The sequence below is a fragment of the Pantherophis guttatus genome, chromosome 17 (assembly GCF_059756535.1).
Source record: "Pantherophis guttatus breed Tessera chromosome 17, ASM5975653v1, whole genome shotgun sequence".
NCBI lineage: Eukaryota > Metazoa > Chordata > Lepidosauria > Squamata > Colubridae > Pantherophis > Pantherophis guttatus.
In genome coordinates, this window is record NC_142079.1 from 16,743,362 (window position 1) to 16,766,917 (window position 23,556).

At 52.3% G+C, this 23,556-nt stretch overlaps 3 protein-coding genes across 4 annotated transcripts; 1 reads left to right on the forward strand and 2 right to left on the reverse strand.

Moving 5' to 3' along the window:
- Positions 1-416: 416 nt before the first annotated feature.
- Positions 417-11,352, reverse strand: GUCD1 (guanylyl cyclase domain containing 1). 2 transcript variants are annotated; one of them, XM_034438536.3, is made up of 5 exons: positions 10,892-11,352; positions 10,147-10,312; positions 9,684-9,775; positions 3,194-3,435; positions 417-3,006 (listed from the first exon to the last, which is right to left on the reverse strand). In XM_034438536.3, the coding sequence occupies exons 1-5, from the start codon at positions 11,350-11,352 to the stop codon at positions 2,915-2,917; spliced, it is 1,053 nt and encodes a 350-aa protein (XP_034294427.2). In that variant the 3' UTR covers positions 417-2,914. The 2 variants fall into 2 exon arrangements, with proteins under 2 accessions (XP_034294427.2, XP_060539620.1); XM_060683637.2 differs by lacking the exon at positions 9,684-9,775.
- Positions 11,294-12,608, forward strand: SNRPD3 (small nuclear ribonucleoprotein D3 polypeptide). The gene is made up of 3 exons (XM_034438540.3): positions 11,294-11,428; positions 11,517-11,709; positions 12,463-12,608. Exons 1-3 carry the CDS (start codon positions 11,303-11,305, stop codon positions 12,522-12,524), a joined length of 381 nt encoding a protein of 126 aa, XP_034294431.1. The 5' UTR covers positions 11,294-11,302; the 3' UTR covers positions 12,525-12,608.
- A 248-nt stretch (positions 12,609-12,856) lies between these two features.
- Positions 12,857-22,252, reverse strand: LRRC75B (leucine rich repeat containing 75B). The gene is made up of 4 exons (XM_034438541.3): positions 21,749-22,252; positions 18,316-18,444; positions 16,804-16,916; positions 12,857-15,967 (listed from the first exon to the last, which is right to left on the reverse strand). The coding sequence occupies exons 1-4, from the start codon at positions 22,037-22,039 to the stop codon at positions 15,388-15,390; spliced, it is 1,113 nt and encodes a 370-aa protein (XP_034294432.2). The 5' UTR covers positions 22,040-22,252; the 3' UTR covers positions 12,857-15,387.
- Positions 22,253-23,556: the final 1,304 nt, after the last annotated feature.

Consider the following 23,556-nt stretch of genomic DNA (forward strand, 5'->3'; position numbering starts at 1 on the left):
AGTCTCCTTTTCCCAGCTTCAGTTTGTCACCCTTGAGCACTCCCTGCCCATCAGGACTCCCTCTAAAGTAGATGCTTGGGGTGGGGGTGGGGCTGTTTGTGCTCCATCATCACCTCCCGAGTTCCCAAAGCCACTTTCTGAACAAGGAGGGAGCAGCAGAGTGGAAGGGCCAAGCGCTCAGTGGCAGCCACTTTGCAGCAGCCAACCATTTCTACTATTTTGGGGAATGAACCCGTCTCCTGGTTTTCCCTAAAGAATCAAACTTCATCTCCTTGAAAGACGGATTTTCCTTCCACGCTCTGGGAAGCAGCAAAGCATTAGCCTAGAAAGAACAACACAAAGACCTGCAAAAAATAAGTGAATGTTTCCTTATATAGTCACTTTGCCCATTCCATCTAAAAAAAAAAGTCTAAGCATGCTCAAGAAAGCAGGCTTTATTGAATGGTTTACAAACAAATATACTTTTGTGTATAAAACTTATTTTGCAGATTTTCTTCCCTTTTACTGTCATGTGATTGTGAAGTTTGCATAAACATTTACTTGTTCAGAGCACCCAAATAAAGAGAAAGCGTGCAGGGCCCAGGCAGGCCTTCTTTCAACTTCCCCAATGCCTCCGTCCCCCTCCCAAGACAGCCCCCTGCCCCTTCTCTTGCACCAGCAGCTCAGCCAGGAGCAGCTCTGCCCTCTCGGACGGCAAGGCAGAACTCGGAGCCTCTCCTTTTCCCTTTGCAGGTTCTGCACCAAGATTGGAGAGCCTCCCCCACTGGCCTCGAAGGCAGATGGCGCATCATCCCGTAACTGGAGGATGCCAAGACAGGCGGCCAACCTCAGCCGTGTGAATGTTCTCTTTGTGAAAGTGGCGTCTTGTAACCAAGCAATCCTTCTGGCCAGTGGAGCTGCATCCTCACCCTTGCTAAGGAGTTTTTTTAATGGAAGCAGCTGCTGTGCTTCAGCTCGGCTCGGTCCAGAGGGAGCCCCTGAAAAGCAGCACCCTTAAACTGGAGACTAGAAGATTAAGCAGCATGTTAAGTCTTTACTATTTATGAACAAAATCAATGCTACAAGCAGGCAAGACGGAAATAGCACTGAAGCCTCAACAATACTAAAGGTTTTGAAAGCTGGACTCCTCCCTGTGGAAGAACTGCAGAAAGTCCAAAGGGACACGATCTGGATGGGAGCCGCAGAGGCCCCGTCACTTGTCTTACCCACTTCCATCGTCGTCTCACCCAACTCCCTTTCTTTGTGCTAGAAGCTTCGCTTGGATAACTTCAAAGAGGCTACCCAGAATTCTCTGCCATTAATAGCCACTTACAAGAATTTGACCGCAGAGCATACAGCACAGTTATTTCAAGCCATCAGGGAAGCCACCCGTCGCCCTCATCTGAGGGCAAATATGGTGCGTTGAGGTAGAAACCTGGGCCTCCCAGAGGGGCGTAGCTCTCCCCCGCCCAGCAGGCATCACCAAGGAGCTGGGATTCCCTGGCGGATTTCCAGCCCAAGGCCAGTTCCCTGCCCGACAGCAGGAGGCGCCTGCCCTTCTCCTGAATGCTTTTGGCACTTCTCGAGGCCAAAACAGATCACATTTGGACTTGCTGTGGCCACTTTAAAACTGGCAGAGCAAGCTTGAGATCCAGAGTGGCCATTACCTGGGCAGCTAATTTGGGGCAAAGGGTGGGAAGCAGGCCCACAGCTTTGCTTAAGTGGCAGGAGTTAAGGACGGCTAAAAGTGCAGCCCCTTAGGATTGATGGTGCTCAGACGGCAGTCTTATCTTGGCTGAGTTGGGAGGACGAGCTGACTGCATCTAGCAAGATTGGCTTCTGGGTGAAGGTGAGCCTCGGATGAGCTCCAGGAGGAAAATGCTGACGAACTGGGACCGCTGAACTAACACGACGTAGCTGTGGTCTTTTTAAAGACGAAATTAAGCACAATCTGGACTAGCAGCCTTTCACAAGTAATCTAATCACCGAATATCAATTAAATGGACGTTATTCAAAATGATCGATTGTGCTGATTCACACAATCCAAAACCTGTAGTCATAAAGAAAGGATTTAAGTCCTCTGAGAAAACCTTTTCCAAAAAGGAATTCCATCTTCTGCCAACGTTGCCAAACTTCCATCTCACCTGAAAAGTCCCTGTAAGGGGGAGATAAGGCTTCTGGAGGGAGGGGGATGTTGGTTCTGGGAACCACCCCTTTCAACTCTGCTTTCTAAAACACTGATTCCTTCCTTTCCTTTCTGCCTCTTCCCTCTATTACTTAATTTATTGGCTTGATTTTTATCAGCAGATTAAAAAACTGGGTGAATGATAGTTAGGAAGGAGCTGCTCTTACGGGATTCAGGAAGCTGGATTGCCTTTGAGTTTCATTCCTGGGAAAGGACGTTCCGCATCTCAAAACTTCAAATGTGCAAAAATGTACGGATTTGCTTTTTCCTAGGGTGGCAGCAGCAGCCTGGCCAAGAAGCAGGTAACAGCCTGGCCGGAGCAGATCAAGAGAGCCGAACTGAGAAAGGCTCAGAGGGAGGGAAGATGGGTGCAGGCTTAGGACTGGGCGACCACACCGAATCTGGTTGCGGCATCAGAAGAGAGCACACTCATTTTGTTTCAGAATTCAGTCTTCTTTAGGGAGGGGGGACTGGCCAAGTTTTAATCTGGGGCCAGAGTTGGGATCCTCCCCCCCAGCAAAATCACCTGGGGTCCCCAGATAGACCCCAACTGGAAAACGTGTTCTGTTATTCATTGTGACTGCAATGAGTATTTTGCTTTAAGGTGGCATAAAATACATTCTCCTCCCTTCGGTCTCCTCGAGTCTAATGCCTCCTTTGCTTCCAACACGGCGCGGTCTAGGAACGGAGGTCTCCGAGTCCTGAGATGGCTGCCGCAATGGCGGTGAGTTGGGAGCCCCAGCCGGAAGGTCAGCTGTTTTGGTAAATGAAGAGGATATCCTCGTCTGTGCCATAACTGGTCCTGGCTTCCTCGAAGTTATGGATGCTGGTGCTGCATGTTCCTGTGGAGCAGGCCCAGAGTCAGACAGGCCCAGCCCGCCTCGTGCCACCACCGCCCTCAGCCTACACACAGACCCCTTGCAGAGGGAATGACCCCACCACACTGCCCGAGAAATGAGGAGCCCAGAGAGTTGTGGGCGGGAGGGGGGGCCTGGAGGCCGACACCTGGGCGAGGGTGCAGTTACTCACGGTCTGCATAGGCAGGGTTGTTGTAATAAATACACCCCAAAGCTCTGTTGTAGCCACACAAGACGATGAAGTGACCCTGGTAGTCGGGGCTGCGGCAGAAGCACTTCTGGCCGATGGGCAGGAAGCAGCAGTACTTGACTGGGCTGGAGCAGAGGTCGCACAGCAGCAAGACGGCATTGACCAGCACAATGGCGATGTGGCCCTGTGAGAGGTGCTCCTGGATGTCCCTGATGGTCACCGTGCTGCCGGAGAAGGGACTTAGCATAACTTCATTGTCACTTTGAATGCACGCAAATCGGCATACATTAAAATGAAGTTTCACTGTATACAGCTCTCAAAGGTTGAGAGCTGTAATATACCCTACATAAACATGACAAAATAAATACAAAATTATGCATATACCCACATATATGAAACAGAGAAACACAGTCTAGTCCGGATGTATACATGTACATGGCGAGAAAAATGAATACTGCAAGTTTACCAGACAGATGGCATAGGCCGTTACAGAATCTGGAAGTCCTGCTAGAAATCGTTTGAAACCTCTCAGAGGGGAGCAACAGAAACAGAAAGTGGAGTGGGGATGTGGGGTCTCTTATAACAATGCTTTGAGCTCTAAGCACATAGTGCTTATAAGCTGTATCCTAAATAACTGGAAGCGAGCTTCCTATAATCTCTGCTGTCCTCATCACTCTCTGTATGGACTTTCTAACTGAGGCTCTGCTGCCACCAAACCAAACAGGGATTCAGTTTGTTAAAATACTCTCAACTGTGCCTCAGTAAAAAGTGGCCAGGACAGGAGAAAGATGTGTTCTTGTCTTCCGATGCAAGAAATGCAGACTCTGGTTTGCATACTTCACTAAGAATGACATGTGGCAAGACCAATTCAGATTGTTAGTTATCTGCACCCCCAGATACTTAATGCTGTTGACCACCTGTACGGCTGCATGCTTGATGCTGAGAGGAGTATGACCGTGCTGGCTCTTTCTAAAATCTATGATGACCTTCATTTTATTAACATTTAGAACCAGGTTACTTTTATTGCACCAGTCCCCAGAGCCTTCACTTCTTCCCTATAAGCATCTTCATTGTCATCCCGGAGAAGACCCACCACTGCCGTGACATCCACGTACTTCACAGTATGATTCGTAGCAGATTTGGCACAGCAGTCCTGGGTCATCAAGGTGAACAGTAGTGGACTCAGCCCTGTGGGGAACCCGCACTTGAGGTGGAGTTGGAAACTTTTCTTCCAACTCGCACAAACGGGGGCCTATCAATAAGGAAATCCAGTATCCAATTACATAAAGCAGAATTAAAGGGGAGGAGGAGACCTGGGTTCAAGAGGGTCTCCCACGCCAGGAGTCCAGAGGAAGAGAAGAGCCCTGTGGACTCTTCTCTTCCACGCCAGGAGTCCAGAGGAAGAGAAGAGCCCGGACTACTTTGGGCCAAAAACCTCTACTTCAGGAATACTTATTTTATTTATCATCTGCCCATCTCCCTCACAGAGGAACTATCTCCTGATGCATAAAAGTGGCTTTCCCATCAGAAGCACCTATTAGTATAACCGTTCTGACCTGAAATGAATGTTTCTGCTTTATTTAATAAGACAGAACAAAGATAGAAGAATTACAATGAAAGCACAGACGTATGCATCTACAGACGTAACGTTTTCTGCCACTTTTTCTCCTGAGAGATAAAAGCAATGAAGGAAGAGCATTTCCTGACCCTCAACGTTATGGGCTCCTCCTCAGGGGTCTTCCATCAGTTTCTTACAGGGGTGGGAGTCTTGGGGGGCCTACTCACAACGCTCACTGAGGCCTGCAGGAGATGGCGGTTTAGCCATGACTTGACAAGGCCCAGGGAAAGATGCCCCTCAGCCTCTCCCCAACCCCCCAAGTCTCTTCACATGGACACCCAGAACTTCCAGACATAGGGAGAAGCTGCTTGAGGAGACCCAGGCCTGAATCCCTCCACTCCTGGGTAGCAATTTCTGCACAACCCCCGCAGAGGATTCTTGTGGGATGTAATGAGAGAGCCCTCGGGAAGCCAGTCTGAGCTTTTAGTTTTCCCTAGTTTTCCCAGGAGACAAGCGGAGTCAACAAAAAGAGCTTGGATTGTTCTTGTCCTCCAGCTGAGACCTTTGCAGTCAAAGCCAATTCAGCAAGCAGCTCCTCCCTTATCTGCCTTCATCTGCCACACAGGAACAGCTTTTCCACACTTTACTGGTGTCGCCCTTCCTAGGTCGCTTCTCATTCTGATGGGCCTGAAAAGGACCTGGAAGCGGCCTCTGAACTGGATCCGGTCCATCCCACAGAGACACTGCTTGGCCATCCTCATTTCCCCCCTTATTCAAGGCAGCTGGGCCAGGCCCCGAGCATGAAAGGAGCCAAACTTGACCAAACGCCACCAAGGGGGCAGAGGCAGCTGCATCACCAATTTTTGCAGGGAAAACTTTGAAAATCCTCCTGCTCCAATGTCAGCTGCCACCTAGTTTGGAGGGTTTTATGGCAGAGTCCAGCAAGATCCCAGGACGAGAGAGTCTGAGGAGGCACGTCAAGGGACTCCATATGCTGGAGAAATTTTGCTCTATGTGAAACACATCCGGAACCCCAGGAGGGGCTGCAAGGTTATAAAACATGAATGGCAGATTCCCCCCCCCCCCCACCAATTGCTGCCGCAAGACAAATAAGGTATCGTTTATTTAGACCTACAGCAGATAGCAGAGCAGTGAATTCTGCTCTGAGCCAACTTGAGTTAAAGCTCTCCTCCAGGCTGGAAACTGTGACAGAAACTCACAGGTCTGAGTAGGGAAGATCAAGTCCTATGGTCAAGATTGACCTAACTTCCTTTCTGTGTCCAGCACGTGCCCTGCCAGTCCCTGTTCGCCCCCTCCTCAAAGCAGTGCCAGACATCCCACCATCCAGCACTGAAATTACTCCTTCATGGGCAGAGATTTAAGTAAGGAAAATGAGAGAAATCTTTGTTTTCACCTGTGGTTTATTTCTTTGTGATTCTATCCCACAAACAACTGAGAGCTCGATACGGATCAGGTGCTATGCACAGTGCTGCCTCCTTGTACAAAAACATTATCAATTTATCTTCATGTTGCTAAAAATAAAAGTACCAAATCTGCCTCCAACAGAGAATCTTGCTCAACCGTCTCTCAAGTGCACTGCGACAGCGTCTAAAACCAAGCCCCCCGCAGATCTGGCACTGGAGCAATGAGCAATGGCTCAGCAAGTGAGCGGGACCCGTGCAAATGAGAACCATCCCCCACATCTGCCCAAGGAGAGGGTCCTGCTGACCCCAGTTCCTTTTGGTCTACTTTAGCAGCAGCCTTAGCAGGGACCCCACTTCCAGCAAAGACTTTCCCCCTCTTAGGTACATTTTTCATCTTGGCATTTTCCTCGAGAGAAGGGACGGCCAACGCCATTCTCTGACCGAAGGACCATGCTAAGGTTAGAGCTGTCTGCTGGTGGCTTCCCCGTCAAAGGATTGAGGCTGCATAAAAAGAGGTGAAAGGGAGAAACTAAAGTCTAATTAAAATAGTACAATTCATTAGCGTAAATTATACAGCTGATGGATTTTCATACACACACATGAACTTAAAATGAGTGCCTTCTCTTATTCATCTCCCAAGTTCAGAATTACTGAAGCAACCGAACAGTACCTTGATTGGACCATGTGACTGACTGACTGAGAAAGGGGGGAAACTTTACTTTTAATTAGGTGAAATCTGCAGGAACCTTTAGAGTCGGTTTTCACCAGTCTGTACCAATATGATATATCCAATTAAACTGTTCTTTAAGGAAACTACCTGCCTTGGAGTTCTGTTTGCTATGTTACTTGGAACCCTGACACATATCTTCCCTGCTTCTATGGCCCAAGATTTCCTTTGCCCTGGAAGTGAATTTAGCATTCTCACCCACAATTTCCCTTGCCAAGCATTTTCTGAAGTTTCAAATGTGCGTATCCCTCACAGCACATCCTGGGCTCCACTGGGCTCCATCTTCATAGATGTCTGCAGCTTGAACAGTTACTTACACGCACTTTCTCTTTGGCTAGCAACTATTTACATTTTTAAAAAAGCAGGATAAAAGTATGTAATAATGCAACTACGTCTACCATTGTGAATGGAAGCCAGAGCACATCCTCCTTTCCCAGGTTCCATTAAGCACAAGGTGGGTTTTTCATTTGCAAATGAAGTAGTTTCTAGTCTTGATCTACTTAGCTAGAATTCTGCCCCACTTCCGGGTGCACAGCCTGCTACTCTCTCCTCTGTGTGAATGTGGAGACCACAAGGCATAAGAACAGGTTGCTTACCTGTAACTCTGGTTCTTTGAGTGGCCATCTGCCATCCCCTTGCCAAGAAAGTTCTGCGAGTAAAAGACCACTGTGTTAGTTCAGAAGCCTGAGATAAAGGGAGGGAACTTCCTCGGACAGATGCAGCTGTTCCACAGCGGCTCCCTGCCCAAAGGCTGAGTTAGGCCCTGAAGGAGCTTTCCAATGTCAACACAGGCCAGAAGCCCCTCCAGGGGAATCTGCAGATGACCACTTAAAGAACCATCAGGATCTTCCCTGCATGAAACTTCTGCACCCCATCCTGGGCATGCCTGCGGCTGGCATCCTCAAAATGGAGGGACAGTCACCAATGAAGCAGAATAACCCACTTTCTTTGCACCTTTTCTAGACCGCTCCCTACTCATCTGATTTCAGTGGGGCTTAGTCAGACAACCGTCATTCACATACTTGGGGTTGAACCCCAACAGCAACGAGGGACAATCCTGCCCCTCTCAGTATATCCCCTTGCAAAGGAAACCGACCGGTTGCTCCTTCCTGCTTCTAGTCAGAAAAATAGACCTACTGCTACAATCAAAATAAACCAATCCCAAAATGCCTGGCAGTGCCCAGGGATGCACACCCTTGGATGTTTTATTTCAAACTATTACATACCATGCTCCAGAAATTCTGCCGAACTGTTATGCCAAATATAAGATTTGGGAAGAAAACAAAGCCTGAAATGTTTTGCTGGTTTCTGCATTTAGAAGAACGTCAGTTTGGTCTAGTGGTGAAGGCACCAGGCTAACAAGCAGGAGGCCAGGAGTACAAGTCCTGCATCAGCCATAAAAAGCAACTGGGTGACTTTGGGTCAGTCTCTCTTTTTTGGCCAACCCACCTCACAGGGTTACCATGGGGAAAATAAAGAGGAGGAAGTGGCAGAAATGGCATAGGGTCTCCTGCTTGAGCAGGGGATTGGACTAGATGACCTATTATTATTATTATTATTATTAATAATAATAATTATTATTATTATTTATTCAATTTATATACCGCCCTTCTCCTGGTGGACTCAGGGCGGTGCACAGCCAAAACTAAAATACATAACAATACGGTCCCTATAAGGTCCCTTCCAACTCTGTTCTGTATTCTGTAAATATTAAGCATGCTTGCCACCTTATTTGTAAAAGTAATGAAGATGGGATAATATTAAGTAAAAATAAAAGCAGAAGCCAGAGGGATTTTATGGGGAAAAAAATAGAACAGGGCAGATGTGGGAACCCCCGAGAAGCTCCCAGGGTGGAATATCCACCTGCCTCTCTGTCCTCCCATCCCTCCAGCACTTTCCTCACTCCCCTGAGCTGCCACAAGGTCCCAACAGCTCATCGGTGGCCTGCATGACTGTGGCCTGCAAGAGTCATGCAGGCCACAGATGAGCTGCTGGGACCAAGTCACTGCCACTGACAGCCTTCCTCCTGCTCTTAACCCCTCCACCCCTCTCAAAACTAAAGAGCCTCCTTTCAGTCTGGGCATGCACCAAAACATCTAACATGCACATCTCTATTTGAGTTCAAGTTACTTGAAACTGCCTGCTCTGTGTATAAACGGATTTGTGTGTGGAACCTTTTGCCTTTTCCTACAAGTATTAAGTGGGATCTCCATCCTTCTCTTCCTGTCCTCAAGGTGAGGGACTGGGGAACAAATTGGTCCCTCAACATCACTCCTTCTCCAACTCTTCCCTTCAAGCAAAGAGCCACCCTATGCCTTGGGATGTCCCTTAGGAACGTCCATGGAACATTCCTACCCAGTGCAGGGGAACCACAACTTGTGAGAAATGAGGATGTGGGAGAAATTGCAAGTGGCAGGGAGAGCAGTACAGCCAAAGCTGGTTGTTTTTCTCACTGGCACCCCTGGTCCATGCAGAAGCAGATTCGGAACGCCATCCTTTATTATTTCTAACGCTTTTTATGGGAGGAAAAAAGCGCCCTTGGTCACACTGCACCCTCTTGCTCAGCATATCCCATTCATCTCAGGCAGATTTATTTCCCAGCGGAAGAGCTCAAACCCTGCATCCAAAGGACCGTCAGTTCTCATGGCTACATCCTAAAAGCCAGAGGAAGGTGATGCAGGCTTGTTTAGGTACAGACCCGCGGATAAACAGCTGGATCACCTGCTAGAAGAAAGAAAGGCAAAGCATCCACTGAGAGCTCACCGTTTTTCCACCAGCACCTTGCAGGCTTTTGCTTGGGCAAATAGTTGGTTTACACGGTTCTCCTCTGTGTCAAAGTGTTTTCTATAAAAAGACTAAAGACAAGGAGCCATGTCAGATGACAAACCCTTCTCCTGGCGGAAAGCCCAGGGAGGGATTGCTAGGATCTCTAAGGGGAGACCCCCACTGCCTCCCCCAAGGGAACACATGTGGGGCAGCCGTCTTGAATCAAGCCTGCCAAAGAAGATCGTCTTGGAAGACTTCACAGAAGGCTTTGAGGCATCTTGTGAGCAAAGGGCAAACCTGTCGTTGAGGCAACCCTGGGATTTCTAGTAGATGGCGCCCAACGTCAGTTGTGCAGCAAATGGCCACAAATGTGTGAGTACCACTACGCCTCTTAAGAGAGTGCAAGCGTCCCTCCTAGAGCTGCCTTTGTGTCTGGAGCAGCAGCATCCAAACAAGCTACCTGGTTTTTGTAGCCCTTGTCCACGCCCAGCGTCTGGGTGCAGAACAGATGCTTCACCCCAAAGTGACGCATCAGGTACGCCAAGTCAATTGTCCAGATACTTTTGGTCAACTGGAGGTCCCGGACTGCTCTCTGGAAGTCCTCATCATTCAGCAGGTTCAGGTACCTGAGGTCAGGTCAAATGGGGGGTGGGGGGGACGACCAGGGTGGGCATCAGAGTCAAAAGGAGGGGACAAAAAAAGCAATTTACAGTTAAAATAACCATTTCCTTCTGGAGACCATGGATTTGCCAGCCATTCTTTCCACGACAAAGCAGATTCCATCGTCATCTTTAACTCAGACAGAAGTTCAACAGACAGAGGTCAACAGCTGGGCCCGGCCAGAGTGGGGGTCCACACCTAATAAAGCCCCTGGCCTTGGAAGGCCTCTGCTTCGCTCTCGCTTGGAGTCCCAGCCGCAGCAGAGACCAGCAGCTCCACCCTCCAGAGGCCTCGCTCTGCTCTCCTTTTCGCAGCCTCTGCGACCCCCGCAGCGGACCTTCCGCACCGGCCAGGATTTCTCTCTCCCGCTCGGAGCTCCAAGGAGGAGAGAAGGAAGGCGGAACACCAAACAACCCCCCCCTCACTGCCGCCGCTTATAAGCGAGGACTACGATTCCCAGCATGCCCCTGACAGCTGGCGGGGGGGCGTCGCAGGGCCTGGCGGGAGGGGCATGCTGGGAGTTGCAGTCCCGTCGGAAGACTCACCGCAGCGCCATCCTGGAGCAGGCCAGCCCGCAGTCCCAGTGGTAGAGCTGCTGCAGCGCCGGCACCTTCAGCTGCACCGCGTCCCCGACGCCCTCGGCCGCCGCGTCGGCAAGGGCAGCCAAGGGCAGGGGGCTCCGGAGCTCGGCCGCTCCTCCCCCGGCCGCGTAAGAGGGCGCCCCAGGCCCGGAGCACCCACCTGAGGGCGGCGGCGCGGCGGCCTCCTCGGCCGGGCTTTTCATGGCGCTGGCGGGGCCGGGCCCGGCCTGGGCGGGGCGTCGCGCGCGCGGGGCAGGCCGGGAGCGCCGCTCCTCTCCCGCGGAGAGCGGCGCGCCATAGAGGCGGCGGGGCAGAGCGGCGCGCGCGCGGGGCAGGCCGGGAACGCCTCTCCTTCCTCCTCCTCCATTGGCCGCCATGTCCATCGGGGTGCCGATCAAGGTGCTGCACGAGGCCGAGGGGCACATCGTCACCTGCGAGACCAACACGGGCGAGGTCTACCGCGGGAAGCTCATCGAGGCCGAGGACAACATGAACTGCCAGGCAGGGCTGCGGGCCGGGGTCGCGGGCGGGCGGGCGGGCGGGCGGGGGGTCTCTGGGCCGGGCCTCACCGCCGCCTGCCTCCCCTCAGATGTCCAACATCACGGTGACCTACCGCGACGGGCGCGTGGCGCAGCTGGAGCAGGTCTACATCCGCGGCAGCAAGATCCGCTTCCTGATCCTGCCCGACATGCTGAAGAACGCGCCGATGCTGAAGAGCATGAAGAACAAGAACCAGGGCTCGGGCGCCGGGCGCGGCAAGGCCGCCATCCTCAAGGCGCAGGGTGAGCCTCCGCCGCCGGCCTGGGAGCCGCGGAAGCAGGCGGGGGGCGGGAGGGTCTCCATTAGCCCGGTTAGAACGGGCTCGCTCGACGCCAGCGGGGCCTCGATGCCTTGGTGCGTAACGGGACCTCCTTGAACGGGACCTTCTCCGTTTGGCACGAATGACGCCTAACATCTGAAAGCTCAATGGCGACTCTGCGCCCGCTGGCCAGGCGGCCGCGGAGCTTCGGCTGGGGTTAAACACAATCTGGGATCGTTTGATAACTGCCCCAAATCGAATCTCCGATTGCTCAAACTCATCCCCGTCTGTTATTCCAGGAGCGGGGGAGCAGCTGGGGCCTCTGGCTTTGGGGGGAGGGAGGAAATTTTGAGAACTGCCCTGCCCAGAGGACGCAAGGGGGAGAGGTTGGAGAGGGTTCCCACCTTCAGCCTTCTCTGGACCAGCTTTTGCATCCTCCTCCGCCTCCCTTTCTCTCATCCTTCCTCACCATGAAGGGCTGCAAATGGAACTCCAGAAGTGGAGAGGTTCCAGCAACGTTATAAGTACTGGAGGGCAGAAAGAGATTTGTGTTGCCTATTGTGGAGTTCACTATTTGAGAATAGTGAATAGGCTTTTGTTTTATTGCCTTTAAAATATCACAAGCAACTAATTCTACCTGCTGCTTTCTCACCTCTTTTTAATCTTCTCGGAAACATCTCTGCACTCAGACAGGGAAGTTTGTCCTTTGCTGATTTTTGTGTTCTGTTTTCTTCAGTGGCTGCAAGAGGAAGGGGACGAGGAATGGGACGTGGCAACATTTTCCAGAAGCGGCGGTAACTTGGGATCAAACCCTGCTTTGCTGAAGAGAAAAGTGTGCTAATTGTACTTGTGTGTACTTTAATAAATATGTTTTTTACAAAATAGGAAGAGAACATCTGTGTATCATTGACTTAACTGTGGTATAGATTGGCTGCTTGCAGTACCTTGCAGTACATGACTCAGGAGCTGTTTTTTAAAAAATAAAAAGAAATTAATTAAACTAAAATCAGTCATCTGCCTTTTAGGTGATATTAATAAGACAATTTTTCAGGGTAGCTTTCCTATGTGAGGTTTAATAAACAGGTTGTTAGCAGTATTAAAAGAATGGCCATGAGTTTAAAAATGTCCTGTTTGATTTTTAAAATAATTTATTGTAGTTTTGATTAATCGGTAAACCCAGGTCTCCGGGTAATGCATAAAATGAAAACAGACAGGTCCATAAAATCTAAATCATGGTAAGGTATAAGACCTCTTATTTAGTGTTTCCTTAATTCAAGGTTTTTTTTCTTCCAATCTTTGCAAAATGCAAAATAAAACTTTAAAAGGTTTCTCTAGCAAGTATCTTTGTGTTCACTTGTATGTTTCTAAAATTTTAATTATCTTTGAGCATGCAATGGTGGATTGGAGAGACAAGTAGAGGATGAAGTGCTTGGTTTGTTCTCAGAGGTTATAAAAACCTTTTAGACCAGAATTGGGAATTTCATTGTAAGGGAGTATCATATTGCATATTGAGAAAAGAAAGTTTGCCTCCCTCTGACTGAAGATGACTGGTGCTCCTGCCTGCTCAATCCATTTTGACCAGCTTTCCTCTGCTGCCTGCAGGTCTCTCAACCAGAGAGCCTCTTAATTGGGAAGCTGCAAGTCTTACAAGCAGAACTCTTAGCTTTGGTTATAACCAGGATGGATAAAAATCAATTTAAAAAAAAAAAAAAATCAGATTTTTTTGATTTAAATCAGATTTTTTTGATTTAAATCGGATTTTTTTGATTTAAATCAAATTTATTTTAATAAAAAACTTTTGGAGTAAAAATCTATCGTAAGATAGTTTTCTATTTAAGATACATAAATAATTTAGTTTATTCAGCATGAAATGGAGCTTAGTTATGTAGCATGAGGCTGTATATTCTGCAACACTGGGACTACCAGTGAGTCAACAGTGGGTCAAAGGAGTAGCAGAAACAACAGTTGCTCTTTAAAAATTATGATTTAAATCGAGTTGATTTAAATCAAGCCTTTTTACTAGTGATTTAAATCATGATTTAAATTGTGATTTAAATCAACTTGATTTAAATCAAATCCACCCTGGTTATAACAGAATAACAGAACTGGAAGGGACCTTGGAGGTCTTCTAATCCAACTCCCTGTTCAGGCAGGAAGCCCTATACCATTTCAGACAAATCGTTATCCAATCTCTTCTTAAATTATTATCTGAGATGTCTAATAAGCCTTTCAGGTGTTCAAGAGTGGCTGCCCAAGGCTTAGAGGATTGCACTTTCTGGGGGGGGGGATTTATTTGCATCTTAAACATTTTTTTATTTACAGGATCCGAGTTCCAAAAGTGGGCTTGTGTGGAAAGAACCCCAAAGGTGTGCATAAATGGCCACACTTTGAAACGAAACCACCCAGGAGCAGGCTGGGTGCTTCGAATCATCGAACGGCTCAAGTTCTCTGGGAGTTCTTGTCTTAAAAGATTCTTCAGAGCGCCCCGTTTTCTTTCACATCTGAGCCACAGATGTTAAGCCCTAATTGAGTGATGCATTCTGCAAACCCCTCGTCTCTAACTGGCTGTTCCACTGTGGCTTAGATGTCATCACTATTTTGTATGCCCCAAATTGATTTGGGGGGGAGGGGTTCTATTAAATGGAGGAGAGCCAATTTCTCCTTTCTCCATGAAGGAACATCACAAGGGATGTTAAATCCAAGCATCCTTGTACTGAATGGATGAGAAAAGCCCTGCAGTTCCCCTGGCACCAAGGCACATTCTGCACAATGTGCACATTCTTCCTTTTGAGAGAAATGGTGTCAAAAGAAGGGAGACCCCCATTATGAAGAAACAGGTTGGGAATATTTCAATAGGAGTTTCTAGAGAGAACGAGGCTTCTGCAACTCTCCCAAATAATTGCCCAACAAAGTGCTGAGCAATGATTTCATCCTCTTTCCAGGAAAGTCATTTACTATCATAAATCACACACCATGAGATATTTCTGCTGAACTGGGCTTGCCCAGGTTACCGTTTCCTCCTGGGCATAAGGCAGAGTTACCATCCCAGCCCGACAGAGCAGAAAGCACAGAGGCGTTTGAATGCAGACGTCCATGAAGAGCAGAAACACTAGGGGGGAAAGGGATGCTCCAAACAGGCCCCCCAGACAAACACCTGCGTAAACCACATCCAGCTGCCCTCAAGTTCTTGCAGTGCCATCGGTCACATGTCTGGGCTGCAGACACCGGCATGCCTCGCATTCCGCCACCCTTTGTTCAGAGGGGAGGAGGGGGAGGAGGCGAGTTGTGCCATCCCGGTGCCGTCTCGGGCCCCATTCAGTCTTTCCATGCCATTCTCACAGGGCTCTCTGGGCTTGTGGACCCTGCACAACTGGGAAAGGATGGGCCCAGGGCTCGCTTGCTCCATGCGCCTCCCCACAACAGGAGCCCACCTCCTGCATCTCCAGATGGTCTCCATTTGCGGCATCATGGTAAGTGACCAGCCTTATTTGGTGCATGTGAGAAAGTCCGACTAGGAGGAAGAGGACAGGGCAAGGGGAGCAAGTCAGAAAGGTTAGGAAAGGCTCAAGGAAGTGGGCAGGTGAGGCCTGATGCGGCATCTCTTCCATCAGAGCTTCCACAGCAGTGGTTTCTGTCTTCCAGAGGACACCTCCATGTCCAGTCACCTTTCACACGACTGCTGGTGGAAGCGGTGCTTGGCCACTGGTGGGATCCCCTCTTCCCCTTGCAAATCTTCCTCTTCCTCCTCCTCCTCCTCCTCCTCCTCCTCCTCCTCCTCCTCCAGCAGGCTGATCTCAGGCCCACTGGATCCCTCAGAAGTGCAGTCCAAGGATTCGTAAATAGTGGGCAGCGTGGTCTGCTGGCTGAGCCGCTTCCGTAGGCCAACAAGCAGAGGTTGCGGCATGGAGGAGACGTCCATGTTGTTGCCCAGATCGATCCAGGCTAAGGAGGGGAACTTGGCCATGTCCTTCATGGCATCGGTGAGGTCCTTCACAGTGGCTCGGGTCAAGTGGTTCCCGTTAAGGGAGAGGTGGGTGAGGTTGGGCAGCGACCGCAGGAAAGGCATCAGGAAGCGCATCTCCTCATCCTTCAGGTCGGTGAAACTCAGGTCGAGGGTGAGAAGGGGGCCCCCTCTGTCCTGCAAGTAGCTGGCCAGATGCTGGATGTCGTGTGTAGAGAGAGGGACTCCAGAGAGATGGATGGCTTCTTGGCTGAGCTTCTTCTGCAGGCTACTCTTCAGACTAAAGAAGAAGGAAAAGAGAAGCAAGGGGCTTCAGAAGGAAGGGCTACTCCCTTTAGAAAACTGGGTGTGTGCAGAGGGGGACAATACGCAATGGACCACAAATGCTGCAGCTGGCCTGCTTGGGTTGGATTTGTGTTTGCATGACAGCATTGCCATAGGCCGGTCTAAGTCTGGCATCACCATTGTTTGCTACAGGATGAGCCAGCTATTTTGGCCAAGCCATCCCTCTCCATTGGTATTGAGTAACTTTTATGCAGAGGTCCTCCGGCCCAAGATTGGAGCGGGGGAAGGGATTACAGCATTAGACACAAAATAAGTGCTTGCAACTGTTCCACCCACTGGATCCAGTTTTCCATCCTCCTGCCCAGGTGGGAGAGCTGTGTGCTGCATTTGCTCTGTGTTCTGGCTGCCTGGGAATGGCCCTGGGGGCTTGCCTTGGCCGAAGAGGGGCAGAATGACATGGGGGGGAAGGGGGCAGCTTTGGCTGAGCTGTTGTCTTTGCAACAGTAAAGTCAGTAACCATGGTTCCTGAAATAGGAAGAAGGGGTGTTCAAAGCCACTGCATGTATGAATGCTTGCAAGGAGCAAGGATTCTAGAGATGCAGCTTCACACAATTTGTGATTCAGTATGTTGTGGGTGGAAATCCAGGCCTTGTGTGAACTAGGCTATCGCATTATGTCATATTATGATATGTTTGGAAGGCCGCTTGTTTTGTTACTTTGGATTTCATCTATTGTGGGAATTGAGCACATGTCACACCCTCTAAAACTGGTGTCCTCCTGGCTCCTGCAACCACCAACCAAGGACTTCTGTAGCCCACCATTCCTGCTCACCTGCTGTGGGATTTGCGATGGCGCAGCCCAGATCGATGCCATTTAGAATGTGGACTCAAGTGGTAGATCAGTTGCCGGCAAATCCGGTCAGAGGATTTCCACGGATCGTATTCCTGAAAGCAGGGAAGTGGCAGCCATCGGCAGGGGCCCTCTCAGTTTGCAGAGCTGACAGCCCCACATTGGCATCCTTTCCTCACACCCTGAACTCTGCCATTGAGGGCTCTCTGGGCCCTGGGAGATGCCCAACCTGCAAGCTCAGCCCCCAGTCAGCTGCTTTGCCTTTCCAAAGGCTTGGGTGAATATCAGCCAGGAATCAAAGAACTCCATGCAACCATCGGGGGCCATGCCAATCATCCCTTGCAGGGGGCCCTGTGAGATCAGAGACCTTTGCCAGGAGGGGCTCGGAAGGGCTGAAGGGACCCCAAGATATGGAGCTGCTTCCCTGTCTCTCCAGCTGCAATCGGCAGCCCCAGCCCCCCAGGCAGCATCAGGACATGCCCCCGCACTCCCGCTGGCCCTTCTCCACAGGAAGGGGACACCAGAGCACAGTGTGTGTGTGTGTGTGTGGCAAAGAAAGGAAGGGCAAGGGACAGAAAGCAGCCAGGGGTCTCCTGCTAGTCCACGGGGGAATCCACCCAGCCCTTGGCCAGAATCAAAAGCACAGCTGGCAGAAGCAGATCCTACTGGACACGCTGGCTCAGGAGAGCCATGAGCAAAGGTCACCACCAATGGAGCCTCCCTCTTCTATTCCTCAATAGCAGCTGGGAAGGAGAAAGCAAACCGGCAGTCTCCAAAGACTTTTCATTGGTTCCCCCCCTCCCCAGTGCAACGTGGGACAATTCCATGTGCCCCTGATGTTTTGAAGTGCAGACTGCAAAGCCAAATCTGGGATAAGGAAGACAATGGCTGCAGTATCCGGGGAGGACGGGCAAGGTGGGGCTCTGGGCTAGCTACCTCGCCCTTCCCTTTTTCTCTTAATGCCTGGAGGAGGCGGAAGGGGAAGGGGGAGAATCAGGATCTTTGCTGAAAAGCAACAAGGATTGTGTGGCTGAAAATACAGACAGGAGAGCCACATCAGCTCTGCTCTTGTTCAACAACAAGGCCTGGACTTCTTCAAGAACTGGTTGTGCATAAGAAATAAATCCCTCCAATATGGGATCTCCCTAGCTATCCAAGAATTCCGACTTTCAGGAGGGCTTGATTCTACTAGATCATTTTCGTTCTTCCACCTAGGCTCTGCTCAGAAATCCAGAGATCTCAAGCCAAATTTTGGAGCCCCTAACTATAATAGGACTTTTGTACCTCTTAAAAGAAGAGCAGAGTAATCTGAATGTTTTTAAATCTAAAAAAATCTAGCAAGTCTCTACTGAAGGCCAGCCTCAAAACCTTTCCTTTTCATCTGCCAGCCTGTCCTGCCTCTGCCTCTCTTTCATCCAGTGCAGGAACACCAAACACTGCAGCCATCAGGCCCAGCCATCAGACCCAGAGATCTAAGTGCCTGGTGGCGCTCACCTTTTTGGGGCACTGCAGGTCTCTGGCCAGGTTCATCAGGAGGTCGTGGGAGATGGGATCCACCAGGTTGAGGAAGGTGGCCTTCTTATAGAGCACATCATTGAGGAACGTCCCCTCCAGGCCAAGGTCCTACGAGCAAAGAGCGAAAGTGGCTTAGAACTGGGGGGCACTGGACAGGGAAACCCCACATACCACTGGCCAGCAAGCAAGGCAGGCCTCTGGAGGGTGAGGCAGGGGTGAAATCCAACCAGTTGGGACAGGTTCGGGCGAACCGGTAGCGGACATTTGGCCTGGGTCGTTGAACTGGTAGCAACCGCTGGCTGGCCGCGCCCCCAAACCGGTCTCCTGGTCGCTGCTCGCTCACCCGCCCCGCCCAGTCTCTGTTATGCAGCTTGCCTGCCCAAAGCGCTGCACCCCAATTGAGCGGCCCTCATCTGCCTGCCAGATAAGCCTGCGAGTCGCAGCCTAGCTAGCTGCCCCTGCCCCACCTGTCCCAACCTGCCACCTCTACTCCCTTCCCCGCAGACCGCAGCCCTGCCATGCTTCCCTGCCACGCACGCAGCCTTCCCGGCATCCCCGTGGCCAGCTTGCAAAGGCAGGCAAGCGGAAGGACACGTGGAAGGGAGGCAAGTATGTAGGGGCTGTGGGCCATGCGGAAGGGAGCTAGCAGCCTACTCCCTTCCCCGCAGCCCTGCCATGCTTGCTTGCCTTCCACGTGGCCTTCCCGGTGATCCCCCACGCCCCCTTGCCTTCTGAGGCCCTTGGTGGAAACACAGACACTGCGCTGGGGCTGAGAGGGGCGGCGGTGCTCTGGGAGGGCAGGCAGATGTCCCGGGGCTGCTGCACATGCGCCCATCCCGTTTCTGCAAAGGCAGAGGCCATCCCCTGCAGGGCGATCCAAAGAGGGAAGGGGGATGCTGCAGAAAAGGCTGCCTTCCATCTGGGCCCACGTGCCTCCCATGCTGGCTCTGCGGGGCTTGGGGCTCCGAAGCAACCCACTGGCTTCCCATCTGGCCACCAGCCTGCAGATCCCACCTCGCCATCTCTTTGCAGTTGGGCCCACTCAGCCTGCGGAGTCTAGTGCTCCGGGGGAAGGAGCGAGAGGTGCGGAAGCTACTGGTGGGCGGCTGGGTGGCAGCCTCCCACACAGGTAGAGGGCCAGGCCTGGCCGCGACACTGTGGAGCCCGCAGCACTTTTCCTTTGGCCTGGGCGGCGGCGCTTACACAAACAGGCCAGTGCGGGTAGCCCTTCATCCTGGCGAAGACCAGGTCGCCACACTTGTAGTCGTGTGCCCGGCCAGTGCAGGACATGGCACTGGCGGAGAGGCTGATGCAGCCCCCGCCAAGGCCGCCTGCCCTCCCGAAGCATCACCACCGCCATTCACTTTTGTTTCGTGGTGGGGGAAGGAAAAAAGTGTATGGCACTGCCACACTGGTGCTTTAGGAGGGCAGGCGGACCTCTGCAGCCAGGCAGGGAGGGAGAGTGGTGAGAGCAGCAGCAGCAGCCCCTTCCAAGCATAGCTCAAGAAGGCGGCCCCGGCGCACCTGTTGCTGGGGAGGCCTGGTGATCGCTCAGCCAGGACTCCGCAGGCCAAACTCCCAGAGTGGTGCCAGCGGTCGGCCGAGCCAATCTGCAAAGAGAGCAGGCAGGTGGCCGGGTGGAAAGCCAATGGGTTGCTTCAGAAGCCCAAGCCCCGTGGAGCCGGCACGGGAGGCACACAGGCCCGAGTGGAAGGCGGCCTTTTCTGTAGCATTTCCTTCCCCACTTGGGATCGCCCTGCAGGGGGTGGCCTCTGCCTTTGCAGAAACGGGGCGGGCGGTTTCTATGGAGGATTAGCAGGGGGGGGATGCGTGGCCCTTCAGGATGGAGAGTGGGGCAAGAGAAAGCTCCGAGAATCGCTTGGGCAGTCAAGACAGATGGTGGAGGGAAACTCAAAGCGTTGAGGGCTTCAGAAGGGCAGAATGTGCTTCAGAATGCGCAGCTCCTGGCTCTAACAGTGAGTGACATGAGTGACCACCAAGCCACGCCCGCAGAACTGGTAGGGAAAATTTTTGGATTTCACCATTGGGGTGAGGATGCAGATCTTGTCATCCAGATGTGGGGTAGCCCCAGAGGCTGGAAAGATGGCATCCTTGCAGCTGCAGCCCCTAAAACTCTTTCAAATTCTCATCAGATCCTGGCCACAGTTCTTGAGGCAACTGAACCAACTGAATTTTTTGATGGAAAAAAAGGTCTGAGAGCAGCTGCCTCCCACCCCCATCAGGGCTTGCTTGGCAAAGCTGCTTCCTCCAGCATTTCTTCAAATCCTGGAATGCGAGTGGGCGGGGACTCATCTACCCTGTGCCACTGCCCACCCTTCCTGCTCTCGGTGTAGCGTCTCTCTGGACCAGGGCAACACTTTCTACTAAGAAGCAGAAAGGCAAATTCAGTGCACCCACAACTGACAGAGTCAAAGCAACTGACTGGGCAACACAATCGCTCTCCAGCAGTCACGCAAAGCCTGGTCTGCCCCATGGAAGTGGGCCTGGAAAGACTGGACCAACCCGACAGGGCTCTTTTGCTTGGCACTGCCCGGGGCATCACAATGCCCATGCAAGGGACCCCTAGGAGAGCCTCTTGCAACTGGCCCCACATCTGCCACATTTCTGCCTCTACGTTAAGAGGACTTTTTTGGTGTTGGGGTGGAGGAGATCCTGAAATGTCAGCTAGTACAAAAGTGTGAGCTAGTGAGTGTGTGTGCGATTGGACCCCACACACCCATGTCTGTATCGGTTGTTCCCCTCTGGGAGGAGGTTTTGAAGTATTTATAGCAGGATGACTAGGTTCTTCTGTAACAGCTTTGTTCCTTACGTCATCCATCTGTAAATTTGCAGGATTCTCCCCTCCCCCCCCATGTATACCTTGGAACTAGACTGCGATGTTTCCCTGTGTCATATATGTGTGTGCATGTGGATATATGCATGACGGTTATCCTTTGAGAGCTGAACCTAATGAAAGTTCATTGTAATGTATGCTGATTAGTGTACATTGAGTGACAATTAAGTTCTATTCTCTTGCACTGCCTTCCATTCCTCTTTGTCTGAGCCGCCTTCGGAGGCAGCCCGCAGCCCCCGAGTTGGAGACGCTCCCGCTGCCCCGCCTCCCCCAGGCCGAAGCGGCCCGCCGTCGGGTGAAGAAGCCAAGCGCCACGGCCGCGCTTTCGCCCCCATCCCCGCGGCCGGCCAGCGCTTCAGCGGCGCCGTTTCCATCCCGCCGGCCCGACCGACAGCCGCGCTCGGAGCGGGGCGGAGCTTCGCCGAGCCGCGGCCGCCCAGCTGGCTCTGCCGGAGAAGCGCCTCCCTCCCTCCCTGCCGGGCCTCGGACTCGCGGCTGCCTCGACCCCGAGGAAAGCAAAGGCGCGGCGCGCATCCCTCCCGCCTGGGCCGGGCTCACCTTCCGCAGCAGCCGCAGGAGCTGCACGGCCCGCTCGTGCTGGTGCTCGCGGAGGGCGGCCTGGATCTCGCGCAGCCAGCGCACCCGCCGCACGTAGGGCGCCGCCGGCCGGCTCTTGCGCAGCCCCGCCGGCCGCTTCTCCGAGCCCCGCAGCAACGAAGCCAGCCGGCAGTCCGGGCCGAGGCGGCGCGGCGGCTCCTCCGGGCGGCTTCTGCCGCGGAGGGAGCCCTTGGAGCGGCCGAGAACGCCCGTCGCCTCCGCGCCGCTCTGCCGGCTCAGCCGGGAGCCCATCGCCCGAGCCGCCTCGCCCGTCGCGCCGGGAAGCTGGCGGGGCTCGGGCGGCGCAATGCAGCGAGCGGAGCCCCCCTGCAGCCCTCCGCTCGCGGGACGCGGCTCTGGTTTTCCGGGCACGTGCCCGCGGCGCGCAGCCGGGGAGGAGCCCCTCCTCGGCCGCCTCTGTGGTCCCGGGGGCCGCGGCCCGGCAAGTGCCCTTCCCCCTCCCAAGCACTGACTTCTCACCTGCAGAGGCGTCTCCCGTCCCTGGCCGGTCTCCGCCCAGCCCCGCTCGAGGCGCCTGCTCCGCTGCCAGCACTAGGGGGTCACGGCTTAGGCCAGCTCGCTTTCCGGTGGGGGCGCAGAGCCAGGCTGGAGTGCAGGAAGGGAGGCTCCGCTTGATGGGTGCACCTGCAATGGAAGACTTGGGGCTCGGAAGAGTCTCCGGTGTGAAAAAGAGAAAAAAGAAGTCGGTTTTGGTTTGATATCAGGAAAAATGTCCTGAAGAGCCACGGAGCCGTTTAAACAGGCTGTGTGGTGCAACCGTGGGAGATGCTGGATTCCTGATTCTGGCAGGGTTGGACTTAATGATCTCGAAGGTCCCTCCGCCTCTTACATTGCATTGACTTCTTTTACTCAGTTTGCTTGGCCTAAGTTTACCGATTCTATAACCTATCCTCGCAGAGTGGCCCAGCCCTTTGGGCCGTCCTTTTCCCTTTCTTCAGCACCATGGGAGGGGGGGGGCTTGTTTCACGTCTCTGAGCTCCTGGAATAAAGATGCCCCCTCTATTTTGCCCGCTGTACATTAGGGAGTGGCCACTCAGAACATCTGGAGCATATCAGCTGTGTGCTTAAGGGCGCCATACCATAGGTTTCAATGGTGTGTATAAATGTCATAAAATTTCCACTCTGCCTTTTTAGGCAGTAGACTAGAATGCCTTAAGATAATTAAGTGGAAGACCAACACACAAGAGAATTAAGCCAGAAAGGAAAATCCTCCATATTCTAGGAAAAACACTGGGAATTTGAGCTGGCCAAAACAGACTCAGTGCTGCAGCCGTAATTCTCACCCTGCAGCAGAAGTCTGTGCTCCCCAACCCACCTGAGGACCCCTCCCCCCATGGTTGCCAATCACATAATTGGATGTCAGCAAAGAGCGAACTCAGGGCTAAGACGCAGCAGGGGCCTCATTAGGTGAGGGTTCTGGAACCAGCATCATGTGGGGACTGTCTTGAGCCCCCTGCCCAGAGAGTGGTGGAATCAGCCAGGGGCTTTGGAGCAGATCCTTCACCAAGGCCAGGGAAGGATGAAGCAGAGGCTAACCGGGCTGGATTCTTGCAAGAGGGCGGTTAAGTGAGTTGAGCACCTCTGCGATCGCTTTCATCCTTTGTGGCCATTGGCAAAATGTGGTGATTTCATGTTGCAACTGCCTTCTCAAGAGTGCTAGCCGCTCAGGATTTAGCCAGGGCACAGAGGTGCCAGGCAAGTGCCCATTTAATTCCACCGGTCTCCTTCTTCAGGTGGGGAATGTTGGG

Excerpts from the sequence above, each read along its gene's own strand:
- SNRPD3 (XM_034438540.3), top strand. The coding sequence starts at position 11,303 with ATGTCCATCGGGGTGCCGATCAAGGTGCTGCACGAGGCCGAGGGGCAC. Across the intron at positions 11,429-11,516 it reads AGGACAACATGAACTGCCAG|ATGTCCAACATCACGGTGAC; the intron begins GCAGGGCTGCGG and ends GCCTCCCCTCAG. Across the intron at positions 11,710-12,462 it reads CGCCATCCTCAAGGCGCAGG|TGGCTGCAAGAGGAAGGGGA; the intron begins GTGAGCCTCCGC and ends TGTTTTCTTCAG.
- GUCD1 (XM_034438536.3), bottom strand. The coding sequence starts at position 11,352 with ATGTGCCCCTCGGCCTCGTGCAGCACCTTGATCGGCACCCCGATGGAC. Across the intron at positions 10,313-10,891 it reads TGCTCCAGGATGGCGCTGCG|GTACCTGAACCTGCTGAATG; the intron begins GTGAGTCTTCCG and ends ACCTGACCTCAG. Across the intron at positions 9,776-10,146 it reads ACAAGGGCTACAAAAACCAG|TCTTTTTATAGAAAACACTT; the intron begins GTAGCTTGTTTG and ends CCTTGTCTTTAG.
- LRRC75B (XM_034438541.3), bottom strand. The coding sequence starts at position 22,039 with ATGGGCTCCCGGCTGAGCCGGCAGAGCGGCGCGGAGGCGACGGGCGTT. Across the intron at positions 16,917-18,315 it reads ACCTGCAGTGCCCCAAAAAG|GAATACGATCCGTGGAAATC; the intron begins GTGAGCGCCACC and ends CCCTGCTTTCAG. Across the intron at positions 15,968-16,803 it reads CATCGCAAATCCCACAGCAG|TCTGAAGAGTAGCCTGCAGA; the intron begins GTGAGCAGGAAT and ends CTTCTTCTTTAG.